The 12,373-nt window shown below is 57.2% G+C and overlaps 1 protein-coding gene across 1 annotated transcript in view; it reads left to right on the forward strand.

The window, feature by feature from the left end:
• The window catches only part of LOC111162413 (podocan like 1), a 16,894-nt gene extending 4,824 nt beyond the window's left edge, over nt 1–12,070 (forward strand). The window contains exons 2-11 of the mRNA XM_022526821.1: nt 7,110–7,160; nt 7,320–7,544; nt 8,067–8,160; nt 8,461–8,525; nt 8,645–8,754; nt 9,058–9,214; nt 9,473–9,588; nt 10,045–10,702; nt 11,347–11,495; nt 11,644–12,070. Of these exons, the coding sequence (XP_022382529.1) occupies nt 7,110–7,160; nt 7,320–7,544; nt 8,067–8,160; nt 8,461–8,525; nt 8,645–8,754; nt 9,058–9,214; nt 9,473–9,588; nt 10,045–10,702; nt 11,347–11,495; nt 11,644–12,070 (2,052 nt within the window). The remainder of the gene's footprint in view (nt 1–7,109; nt 7,161–7,319; nt 7,545–8,066; nt 8,161–8,460; nt 8,526–8,644; nt 8,755–9,057; nt 9,215–9,472; nt 9,589–10,044; nt 10,703–11,346; nt 11,496–11,643) is intronic.
• The last annotated feature ends 303 nt before the right edge of the window (nt 12,071–12,373 follow it).

Consider the following 12,373-nt stretch of genomic DNA (forward strand, 5'->3'; position numbering starts at 1 on the left):
CGAGGGCACCTGGGTGGCTCAGTGGGTTAAAGCCTCTGCCTTCGGCTCAGGTCATGATCCCAGTGTCCTGGGATCGAGCCCCGCATCAGGCTCTCTGCTCGGCGGGGAGCCTGCTTCCTCCTCTCTCTCTGCCTGCTTCTCTGCCTACTTGTGATCTCTGTCAAATAAATAAATAAAATCTTTAAAAAAATAATGTTGCTTCCGATCGGGGGGTTCTGGTAAGAGGTTCTCTGAGGAAGTGACGAGAATTAAAATCACAAGCTGTGTGGGATCCAGGGCAAGAGAGAATTTTCACTGTAATAAAAGAGCCCCACAGGGAATGTCCTTGCACGTATCCGTTACCCTCTGTGTAAGAGTTTTTCCAGAATAAGGGCGCCTCGGTGGCTCAGTTGGCTAAGCATCTGCTTTTGGCTCGTGTCATGATCTTGGGGTCCTGGGATTGAGCCCCTGCTCAGCAGGGAGCCCGCTTCTCTTTCCCTCTGCCCCTCCTCCTGCCTGCTCATACTCTCTCCCTCAAATAAATAAAATATTTTTTTAATTTTTTTTAAATTTTACTTATTTATTTGACACAGAGAGAGATCAGAAACAGAGAGAGAGGCAGGCAGAGAGACAGGGGGAAGTAGGCTCCCTGCTGAGCAGAGAGCCAGATGTGAGGCTCGATCCCAGGACCCTGAGATCATGACCTGAGCTGAATGCAGAGGCTTAACCCACTGAGCCACCCAGGTGCCAAAATCTTTTTAAAAAGTGATTTTTCAGAATAGACTTCTGGTCCTTGAGTGCTGCACAGAGAGTAATACTCCAAATATTCCACTGACTCCTTCCCATCCCCCCACCCTTGCCCTCACTTTCTCTGTCCTTCGAAGTCAGGCAGGACTACGTGACTGATCCTGGCCCAGGAAGCAGTTTCGGTGGTACCTCTGGGTGGAAAACCCTGAAAAGCTGACTTGGAAGTCCTGTCTCTGTTTTCCATGGCGCCCGGCAATGGTGGCCGGGGGCGGGGGGGGCTGTGGTTCAAGATGGGGCAGCTTCTGTTGGGCTGGCTCTCTGAATGGTTGTGGGGCTCAGAGCCCCTGCTGCTCTGTTGGGATCATATTGTGCCAATGACCAACTCTGGTGTTAGTCACTGAACTTCGGGGCTGTTAGGTACAGAGAGTGATCTCGCCTGCCTGTCTAATACACATGTGAAACAGAATCAATGTTGTATGTACCTGTATGTATATATGATATATCTTTTATATATATATATATATATATATATCCTTTATCCTTTATATATATGTGTGTGTGTATCCTTTTATACATGCATATGTGAAATAGAACCAATAAGATAGATATATCTGTATCTGTATATACCTCTTATCATATGTTTATTTTTTACATATATCTCCTTATATATATATACATATATATCATTATATATATATAATATCTTTGATCTATATATATAGATCTATGTCTATTGATTGATCTATCCATACGTATATCGACATCTCATCTATTATCTATCTATAGAAAGATTTAGGGCCACCTGGTCACGATCTTAGAGTCCTGCTCAGCGGGGAGCCTGCTTCTCCCTCTTCCTCTGCCACTCGCCTGGTTGCACTCTCTCTCTCTCTGTGTCAAATAAATAAATAAAATCTTTTTAAAAGAGAGAGAGAGATTTATAATGAGGAATTAGCTTATGTGATTATGGAGGCTGAGAAGCCTCATAATCTGCCATCAGCAAGCTGGAGACCCAGGAGCCTCACGGTATAATTCCAGTCTGAGCACCCAAGGCTGAGGACCGGGGGTTGCTGACGGTGTAAATCCCAAATCCCAGTCCAAGGGCAGGAGAAGATCAGTGTCCCACTCCAAAGTCAGACTGGAAGAGAAAAGGGCCAATTCCTCCATTTGAAAGAGGACTTTGGCTGCCTCCATTTGGACCTCAAACTTTCCAAGTTGGGTTCTTTTTCCCAGATTGTCTCTTGGCTTAGGTGGAAGACACTGAGGGCAAAAATTCCTGCGATGGAAACTGAAACTACCCACTCAAAACATAAGGACAGCCCTGAGCCAGCCAGACCCCATCCATGCTTGCCTCCAAGACAATGATCGATTTGACCTTCACTGTCCACCTGCGTGTACCCACCCACCTTTGCCCCACATTTTCCTTCTATAAACCTGGAAGTATTTTCTGCACTTGGGAGACTGTCTTTGAGACACTGGTCTGAGGTCTTTCCTGACATCGGCCTCCCTAAAATAGAATCCCTTCCTTACTTTTGGATTTTGTCAGTGGCAAGTGGCTGAACCTGGTCTGTTTGGGGCCCCAGGAGCCAGGGTCTTGGTCCTGCTCTTGGCCCCCTGAGCCCCAGCCACACCTTTTCTGCTTTTTGTTCTGTTCAGGCCCTTCATGGATTAAATGATGCCCATCTTGGGCAATGATGCCCCAGATGCTCTGGGGAGGACAACTAAATGCTAATATCTTCTGGAAACACCTTCACAGATGCACCCAGAAATCATGTTTAATCTGGGCACCCAATGGCCCTATATCATTTTATAATATAACCTTCCACTTGACCTATACAATTAACCATCACAAGACCAGGGCAGGCACAATTTCAGTTTTACCATCTGGTTCCTTTCAGGTTCCTCCTCTCTTTCTGACCCTCCTTCTTCATGACCCCCGCAGGCTCTCTTCTGCCCACCCCTCAGGCATGAACCTTCCTCATTTTATACTTTCTCCTTGGCTAATGCCATCTATGTTGTGGCTTCAGCTCTCACTCTGTGGATAGCTTCTGCAGTTGTTAAGACTAGAGTATGTTGTTTTTTTCAAAGGAGAAAGAAATAGAAATGGTGGCTTGCACAAGAAAGACATCTAGGGCACCTGGGTGGTACAGTCTGTTAAGGGTCCCTTGGTTTTGGCTCAGGTCATGATCTTGGGGTAGTGAGATCAAGCCCCGTGTCAGGCTCCGTGCTCAGCACAGAGTCTGCTTGGGATTCTCTCTCTCCCTCTTCCTATACCCCTCTGCCACCTCTCTCTCTCTCAAATAATAATTAAATAAATCTAAAAAAAAAATCTTAGTGGGATGCCTGGGTGGCTCAATGGGTTAAGTGTCTGCCTTCAGCTCAGGTCATGATCTCAGGGTCCTGGAATTGAACCCAGAATTGGGCTCCCTGCTCAGCAGGAAGTCTGTTTCTCCCTCTCCCTCTACCCCTCCCCTTGATAGTGCTCTCTCTCTCAAATAAATAAATAAAATCTTTTAAAAAAAATCTTTGAGCCTCATAGAGCCCCAAAGGGGCTTAACCATGAGTTTCCCCGCTTTTGTGAGACATGCCCCCCGCCCGGAGGGAGAGGCTCCCTGCCTAGCTAACCGCGCTATCAGCCCGACCAGCTGCACCCCATCTGGTCCTCAGCCTAATGGGCTCATCTCTCTGCCAGGCTGAGAAATTATCCTAACATGCCCAACATGTGGCTCTGCGTATTGTACAATGTCCTTCCCCTCCTCTGGGCCATGAGTGTATACGACTAATAAGCCAATGCTGATTTTTTTCTATACAAGCTTGGGTGTCAGACACTTGACTACCTTATGTCATTTAGAGCAGGAGATCTCTCCTTCACCAGCAGGGTAGATAGGAGGTGATCAAAATCCTAGTCATTGTAGGGATGGCCTTCCACCAGACATGTGATGCAGGTTGCTTCTATCCCTTTTTTTTGTTTTGTTTTTAAAGATTTTATTTATTTACCTGACAGACAGAAATCACAAGTAGGCAGAGAGAAAGGAGGAAGCAGGCTCCCTGCCGAGCAGAGAGCCTGATGGGGGGCTGGATCCCAGGACCCTGGGATCATGACTTGAGCTGAAGGCAGAGGCTTTAACCCACTGAGCCACCCAGGTGCCCCCTGGTTGCTTCTATCTTGTTGCTCCACCACTCAAGGCCACTATTCTCAGGCTAATGTCATGGCCCAAGATGGCTGATGGAGTCCCAGCCATCACACTGACCTTCCAATAACAAAGAGGAGAAAGGCACTCCCATTCCCTCAAAGTTGTACATACCATGTCTGCTTACACAGTTGTAGGGCTGTACCTAGCTGCAAGGGAGTCTGGGAAATGTGGTTCTTCATCTTAGGCAGCCATATGTTAACTATCAGTAATTTTACGGATTTGGCCCAGATCCTGGAAGGCTAATTAGCCAGATGAAGCCTGATTGAGTTTGGCCTTCGCCTGTGTCTTGAGGTTGAATGCCATTAGAGGATGAGGAGGGGTGGGCCCAAGGTGTACCTTGGGATCATTAATTGGTACTGATTTAAGACCCTTCCTTTCCTTCTCTAATTGGGAGACTACATTCCCTATCATTATCTTGCTTTCTTTCACATCAACCCCCACCTCCTCCCAGTACCCCCCAGCGCCCAAAATGAGACCAGATTGCTGCACTAGCTGCCCAGGGTTACTGCAGCTGTCCCTTGTTCCCATGACCCTGCAGTCCTCTCTACTCTGAGGTCAGAGCCAAGAGGCACCAACAGTCGCTCCCCGTGCAAACCTTCCCACACATACAGACACAATCCTACATGCACTCCCTGAAGGTGTCATAAGTGGTGATTATACTAGGCTCTATGCTGGTATGGGCCACTACACTCCGCCACTGCAGTTCCTGCAGTACTCTTTGCTGGGTAGGGGAAGGCTGGACTTAGCCAGGCAGGGCTAGGAAGGGCAGAGCAGGGTAGGGCAGGGCAGGGTAGGGCTGGGCTGGGCTGGGCTGGGCAAGTGCAAGGTAGAGACAAAAGTGTTTATTGTAGAGAGATAAGGCCAGTGGGTCATCTATAAAACCCGTGGTTAGGTTCTTAACCAATCAGCACATTCCATCCTTCTGGCCACAGGGTCTGGTTCCAGAAGGACATGTGACCAAAGCTGGGCCAATGAGATTTAAGCTTAGGGCTGGGGGTGTGCACCTGTTGCTGCTGGGGATATCTTGGCCCCACACAGGGAAGCCTGCTAGCAGAGCCAAGAGACAGAGAGGAAATCCATCCTGAGGATGTCATTTGAGCTCCTGGATCCAGCTATGCCTGAAAGATACACCCATTGAACATTTCTGTTCAGGAGTCAATAAATCCCCTCATTTGCACTAGCTAGTTTGGTTTGGGTTCTCCATCCTTTGCAACCGAAAGAGGCCTGTGGGAAACAGCTTGGTTCTCGCTGGGGCTAGGATCAATGCAGTAATTCAGTAGTCTGTGGGGCTAGTCCCATTACTCTGCTAGGGAGACCGGGGAGCTTCTACCCAGTGTCCAAGCTAACAGCCACTGGTCCTACATGGAGAACTTGGGCTGGGGACTGTTGTTCTCTTCTGGCTGAAGCTAAGACCCATCTCCTACCCCAGCCCAGAGGGACCCAGAGTGTCTCTTGTCCTGTGTGTCCCCACACAGTCCTGGGAAATGTGGGCAAATGACTGCCCAAGTTTTTTCCTCCGTGGGAGGGGGATTAACAATACACATGCCCTCTCTCTCCACCATTCTCCCACATCTTGGCCCCTTCTTCCCACCCTCACCCCCTGATGTACTTCACTGACCCCTACCCTCCCGTAACAGGTGCTGCCTGGACCCCACCAGGCTCCACTCAGACCTCACCGTCAGGCACCTAGATCCGTTTAGGGCTGGTGCGTGTTCTCCCCAAAGTGCCAGTGAATTCAGACCCTGTGGGGGCAGCCCTCAAACAGTGCCCGATGGAGGGAGTTGGAGAATCACTATCCCAGCTCTCCCCACCCTCTGCCCAGGTAGGACATGTGTCCTATGCAACCTGCCAGGATTCCCCAGCAGGACTCAACCCCACGTGCCTCTGCTGGGCACTTGCTTGATAACAAGAGTGACAAACTGTCCCAATTGGCCCAGGACTAAGGGTTTCCTGGGACACAGGGTTTTGAGTGCTGATACTGGTAAGCTCCAGGGAAGTTGATTATCCCAGCAATAACTCATTGTTGACTGCTCCCTCCCTTTCCTCTGTAATTTCCTTGCTCCCCTACAGCTTCTTTCTCTAAGACAAATGCACTCAATCCTTGTCTCAGGCTCTGCTTCTGGGAAACCTCCCCCACTCGACCTCCTTTACCCTCTTCCCACAGCCCATGGGCTCAGCCACTCCTGAACTGGGCATTCATGAGGGTCAGATGTGCTTAGAGCTTTGTCCACTACCTGGTACTTGCCTTGTGAGAGCCCTTCGAGGAAGGAAGTGTATTCTGTCATCTCTATCTTATGTGATGGAAAAGGTTTGGGCAGGAAAACAATTTGCCTGAAGACACCTTGCTGGCAAGTGGTGCATCTTGGGAACTAGGACCTGGGGCGAAGGTCGGCTTCTTCTCTCCATGCTGCTGCTCTGGGGTAGAGGGCGTGGAATGTGCCAGGCACTGTCTCACCCACCCCATGTGGATTATCTTCTTTGATCCTTATACCGCTCCTGAGAGGTGAGACAACCATCGCCCCCACTCCCGACTTTGCAGAGTAGGAAACCAAGGCCCAGAGAGGTGGCAGAGCCCAGGTTCAGGCCCAGGCAGGCTGGCGCTGAGCACATATCCTTAACCACCGGGCTGGTGCCTCAGTACGTGTAATTTCCTTTCGGGTGGCGGCCGTGGCCATTGGGGGAGGAGGGGGAGGGGCCCAGATGGCAGACCTGGCTGAGAGCCCCCAGGCTGGCATCTGGGCTGGCGGGCTGAGCCCAGACCTGCCCTGACCCCTTGCTGCCAGCCCCAGTTCCTTGGGGACCCTCCTGTGGCTTGAAGCATCCTCCACTCCTCTGCCCCCACCCCTATTTCTGTGGTTGGCCCAAATACCAGACAGGGCGAATCTTAGCTTTCCCCCAAGCATTCCATGCTCCTGTGGCCCGGCCCAGGCTGGCCGAGGTTACGCAAGCAGCAGCGCTGGGGTGGTTGGTGGGGGTGGGACCGAGGGGACGGGCTGGCGTGTCCTCACCACCCCATCCGGCAGCCCGCCCACCCTCCCCAGGGCGGGGAAGGGGGTGGGCCAGCTAGTTCTCCACATCCCCCCTCCAGCCCCTGGGAGAACAAGCTGGGTGGAGGGTGGCCCGTGCCAAGAGATGGGGGGCAGTGGCAGCCACGGAAGAGGCTCCAGGAGGTGACTGCCTGGTTTCCATTAGGGAGACCTGGTCGGCATTTCAAGCAAGACGGCAGAGCTGGGGCTGGCTATGGTAAGGTGGGGGTGGGGGGGTGGGGGGAGAAGAGGGCAGGGGTGGGAGGGGAGTCTGCCTGCTCCCCCTACCACCCCCACCCGATGTGGGGATGCTCTTGTTTCCATGGTGACCTGGTGCCCGATATGGGGACACCCTGACCCATCTGTCCCTCTGAAGCGGCTGAGCCTACTGCTGCTGCTCCTGCTGCTTTCCGGCCCCCCGCCCACGCCCGGCATGGAGGACGCTGCCTTCCCCCACATGGGGGAGAGCTCGCAGCCCCCGCCCCGGGCCTGCCCCCCACGCTGCTCCTGCCCCCGGGCGGACACAGTGGACTGCAATGGCCTGGACCTGCAGGTCTTCCCAGACAACATCACCAGGGCAGCTCAGCACCTCTCCCTGCAGGTGGAGCCCGGGGCGGGGTTGGTGGGGTGAGCGTTCAGAGTGCTGGGGTTGAGGCTGATGGGGAACGGGGTCCGTGGGTGGGAGTGAGGTGTTGGCAATGGTGGAAGCTGGCCTTGATGAGAGTGTTGGGGTCTGTGCATTGGGGGCAAAAGGAGGTGGGGGTACAGATATTGGAAGTAGGAGGGGCTGAGGGTTTGGAGGTGTTAGAGGTCAATGTCTTGGCAGTTACAGGGTTTTTGGGGGTCAGAGAGATGGAGCATTTGGGTCAATTGTGGGTGTGATGGAGTATCAGATGTCAGCGTCTTTTTTGGTTACGGGGTTGTTTGGGGCCAGGGGGCGATTACAGGAACAGACGGGGTGCCGTGGGTCAGCATTTGGGTGGTTACAGGGTTGTTCTAGATGCAAGGTAACGGGGCTCTGGGGATCAAGTGTAGGGGTGAGGGGTGGCAAGTCTCCCTTGATTAAGGCAATGGGGCTCTGGCCACCGGCTGAGGCTCAGGGGTGTGACTCCCTCCCCCCCAGAACAACCAGCTCCAGGAGCTCCCCTACAATGAGCTGTCGTGTCTCAGCAGCCTGCGGACCCTCAACCTCCACAACAATCTCATCTCCTCTGAGGGTGCGGGGTGAGGGGACCCCTGGAGGCGGGAGGCCGGAGGCCGCCCCTTCCCTCCCCTGCCGGCTCTGTGGGCAGCTCTGCGGTACTTCCCAGAACTGTCCTTTGCTGAGCAGGATGGAAACTCGGGGCATGGCGGGGGCTGTGGCTTTGGAGGGCGGGTGGGGAGGTGTGTGGGAGGGCGCCGGAGGGGCCTCCGCTGGTCCCCAGACAGGAGCCCAGGGGCAGCTGGGGGCGTGGACTCCCTCTCTGCCCTGCTCTGGGCCAGGCCCGGGGTCCTCTCACTGCCTGTCCCGCCCCCAGGGCTGCCCGATGAGGCCTTTGAGTCGCTCACACAGCTGCAGCACATTTACGTGGCCCACAATAAGGTAAGCGTCCCCGCCTGCCCCGGCCCCGGAGGCCTGGCCCGGCTGGGCACACAGGGCAGACGGGACAGCAGGGCGCCACAGGGCAGGGCGCTGGGACCAGTGTGGCTGTGCTCCCACAGCTCTCCGTGGCCCCCCAGTTTCTGCCCCGCTCCCTCCGAGTTGCGGACCTGGCTGCCAACCAAGTGACAGAGATCTTCCCGCTTACCTTTGGGGAGAAGCCTGAGCTCAGGTAGCAGCCCCTGGCCCAGCCCGGACCTCTCACACCTCAGATGTGCCTGAGGTCACCCCCGTCCCTGGGAGTCTGAGGGGATCCTGCACCTGCCCGTGGGGGTCCGAGGGGGAAGAGCCCTAGCCGGGCGGTGTCTGAGGTGGGACACCCAGGAAGCTCCGTTGGGAGAAGTCCAGACTGAGGCAGCAGCTGTGTGTACACACGCACGAGCACACCCTAAGGCAGCTCTGGGGAGCGGGGTAGGAATGGGGGTCGGTGGGAAGGCCCGGGGCAGGCTGGTGGCCGGAGCCTGGCTCCCCTCAGGTCCGTGTACCTCCACAACAACCAGCTGAGCAACGCCGGCCTGCCCCCTGACGCCTTCCATGGCTCTGAAGCTGTGGTCACCCTCAGCCTCTCCAGCAACCGGCTCAGCTACTTGCCGCCAAGTCTGCCGCCCTCGCTGGAGCGGCTCCACCTGCAGGTGCCCCCCTCCCCCCGCCGCCCCCACATTCCCGCCTCCTCAGGAGGGCCCCCTTGCCTCTCTCCTGGGGGAGCCCTCCTCCTCCTCACAGTCAGGAATATCTTTGAGTCTTGTCCATGGGTCATTCACAGGGGCTCTCTGAACAGCCTTGCTAAAGTGAGCTCCTTGTCACTCCCTTACTCAAGAGCCTTCCATAGCTCCCTGCTGCCCTTGCTCCCTGACCATGCCCCGCCATTTCATTCTCTCCTCCCTTCCCAGAACAACTTCATCTCCAAGGTGCCCCGAGGAGCCTTGAGCCGCCAGATCCACCTCCGCGAACTCTACCTCCAGCACAACCAGCTGACGGACAGCGGCCTGGATGCCACCACTTTCAGGTGGGGCCCAGGACAGGGTAGGAAAGGGGTGCGGCCTCGTGCTGGCAGGAGGGGTTGAAGATTCAGAGCCTGGGCACCCCAAACCTCTATCCCCCTCTGGTGCATGACTCCCAAACTGGGGCCTCATTGGGTGAGCTCTTGCCAGTGCACTGGGCTCAGCCAAGCAGCTAGAGGCTGTCCCTGCTCTGGGCTGCTCTGTGCTGCTCTGTGCTCAGTTCTACCATCCAAACATCATCACCGCCGGATGCCCATCTTGGACCCAGAACTCTGTCCTGCACTCCACATCTACCCTCAGGCTGGCGTCTTCCCTGACCTCAGCAAGCGGGCCTCCTGTCCAGATCTCTCAACTCACCCAGCCCCAAGCTGGGGTCTCCAGTTTCTATCTCAGGACCGCTCCTCAACCCCCCGCCCCTCACTCGTGGCACCCAGCCCGACGCCGGCCCTCTCTCCCACCAGCAAGCTGCACCACCTCGAGTACCTGGACCTGTCCCACAACCAGCTGGCCTCGGTGCCTGCCGCTCTGCCCCGCTCCCTGGCCGTGCTGCACCTGGGCCGCAACTGCATCCGGTGGGTGGAGGCGGCCCGGCTGCGGGGGGCACGGGGCCTGCGCTACCTGCTGCTGCAGCACAACCAGCTGGGAGCGATGGGGCTGCCCCCTGGGGCGCTGCGGCCGCTGCGGGGCCTGCACACGCTGCACCTCTATGGCAACAGGCTGGAGCACGTGCCCCTGGCGCTGCCCCGCCGCCTGCGGGCCCTGGTGCTGCCTCACAACCACGTGACCGCGCTGGGGGCCCGCGACCTGGCCGGCATGCCGGGCCTGGCCGAGCTCAACCTGGCCTACAACCGCCTGGTCAGCGCCCACGTGCACCGCCGGGCCTTCCGCCCACTGCGCGCCCTGCGCAGCCTCGACCTGGCCGGCAACCGGCTGACCCGGGTGCCCGGCGGCCTGCCCGGCGGCCTGCACACCCTGCGGCTCCAGCGCAACCAGCTGCGGGCCCTGGAGCCCGAGCTGCTGGCCGGCCTGAACGAGCTGCGGGAGCTCAGCCTGGCGCACAATCACCTCCGGATCGGAGACATCGGGCCTGGCACCTGGCACGAGCTACGGGCCCTCCAGGTCAGGGGCGGGCTGGTTAGCCGCACTGTCCCCATGGCCCCTCGGCCTCTCCGAGCAAGGCCTTGGGAGGCCACAGAGAGCCTGGCAGACGGGCCGGGGGTGGGTAAGACAGGGGCAGCCTCCGGGCCTTTGGCCGTGCTGTCTCTGCCACCAGGTCCTCTGCGACCACCCCATCCACCTCCCCCAGCAAACATAGCAACGCTAGCTCCTTCTGAACACCCCAGGTGCCAGAGTTGAGAGCATCTGTGGGTGCCAGGTGCTGTTCTAGGAGCTGCTGATGCCACTGGGCACAAAATGGCACAGCTCCTGGCCCGGCCGGGACATGCTAGTGAGGGAGAGAGCAGTCGGAAGCCATCCTAAGTAATCAGGGTCAGGAGGGCACAAGATGAGGGAAGTGCCACCTTTGTGAATGACGGACCGAATCCATCTGTCTGGCTGGCATCTCGGCGTCTAGATCATGGGCTGCCCCAGAGGGAAGCCAGTGTAGCCCTGGCCAGAGGAGGCATTTGGAAGCTATGAAGGGGCCTCGGGGAGGGGCAGAAGGCCCAGGCTGGTGTGTGCCCAGGAGGAGAGGCTGGGGCCTGGCTGAGTGGATGGCTCCAGGCCCGGGGCCACCACGGCGCCGTCTCCACCCTTCTGCCCAGGTGTTGGACCTCAGTCACAACGAGCTGTCCTTCGTGCCCCCTGACCTGCCCGAGGCGCTGGAGGAGCTGCACCTGCAGGGCAACCGCATTGGGCACGTGGGCTCCGAGGCCTTCCTCAGCACGCCCCGCCTGCGTGCCCTCTTCCTCAGGTGCCCCGGGGTGGTCAGGCAGATAGGGTCCAGGTGGGTGGGGTGGGGGGGCTGGAAGGCTGTGGTGGACCCCAGCAGGCCTGGGTGGGTCGGGATGGCTGTGGCCCCCTCCCTTGGCACCCACCCTCATGCCCGCCTCTTGGTCCAGGGCGAACAGGCTTCACATGACCAGCATTGCACCTGAGGCCTTCCTGGGCCTCCTGCACCTGAGTGTGGTGGACACGGCGGGGAACCCCGAGCAGGTCCTGGTCCAGCTGCCACCCACGGCTCCACATCAGCCACGGGCGGGGGGGGCCCCGGAGCCCGGAGGGGCCCGGCACTACAGCCCGGACCTCTGGGCTCCACTGGGCCACAGACTGAGGAGACTGTCCACGGGGACCTCAACCAGGCTCTCTCAGGCCTCGAGGGCCGCCCAACCTGTGCCGGCCAAGAGGCTGGGGCAAGGGCACCCCTTCCACACACAGGGCGCCCTGGGAGAGGCTGAAGCGTGCAGCTCGCACACCGGGCACACAGACAACGCCAACCCTGCCGGACACATACCCTACGCCCCGTGCAGGTGGAGACAGCAACAATAAATCCTAACAATAAAGCTCACCACCCCCCAGCTGCCCTTCACCTTGCAGGACAGGCTCTCCCCAACCCCGGCAGCCAGCTGAGGAAGGGGAGGCCACGGGAGGCTGAGAGGGTCAGGCAACTTTGTCCCATAGCCGGTGAGCAGCAGGCATGGCTCTCAGAGCCCCGATCCACATGTGGGCCACCAGGAACCACCATGTAAAGCCTGACCACATGTGTAAACCCAGACATGCCCAAGGCCACCAGCTCCAGAAACACATGGCATGGCAGACACCTCGAGGCAGGCCACAGGCCCTCACGTGTCC

Source organism: Enhydra lutris, unplaced genomic scaffold (assembly GCF_002288905.1).
Source record: "Enhydra lutris kenyoni isolate GAN:26980312 unplaced genomic scaffold, ASM228890v2 scaffoldscaffold92, whole genome shotgun sequence".
Taxonomy (NCBI): domain Eukaryota; kingdom Metazoa; phylum Chordata; class Mammalia; order Carnivora; family Mustelidae; genus Enhydra; species Enhydra lutris.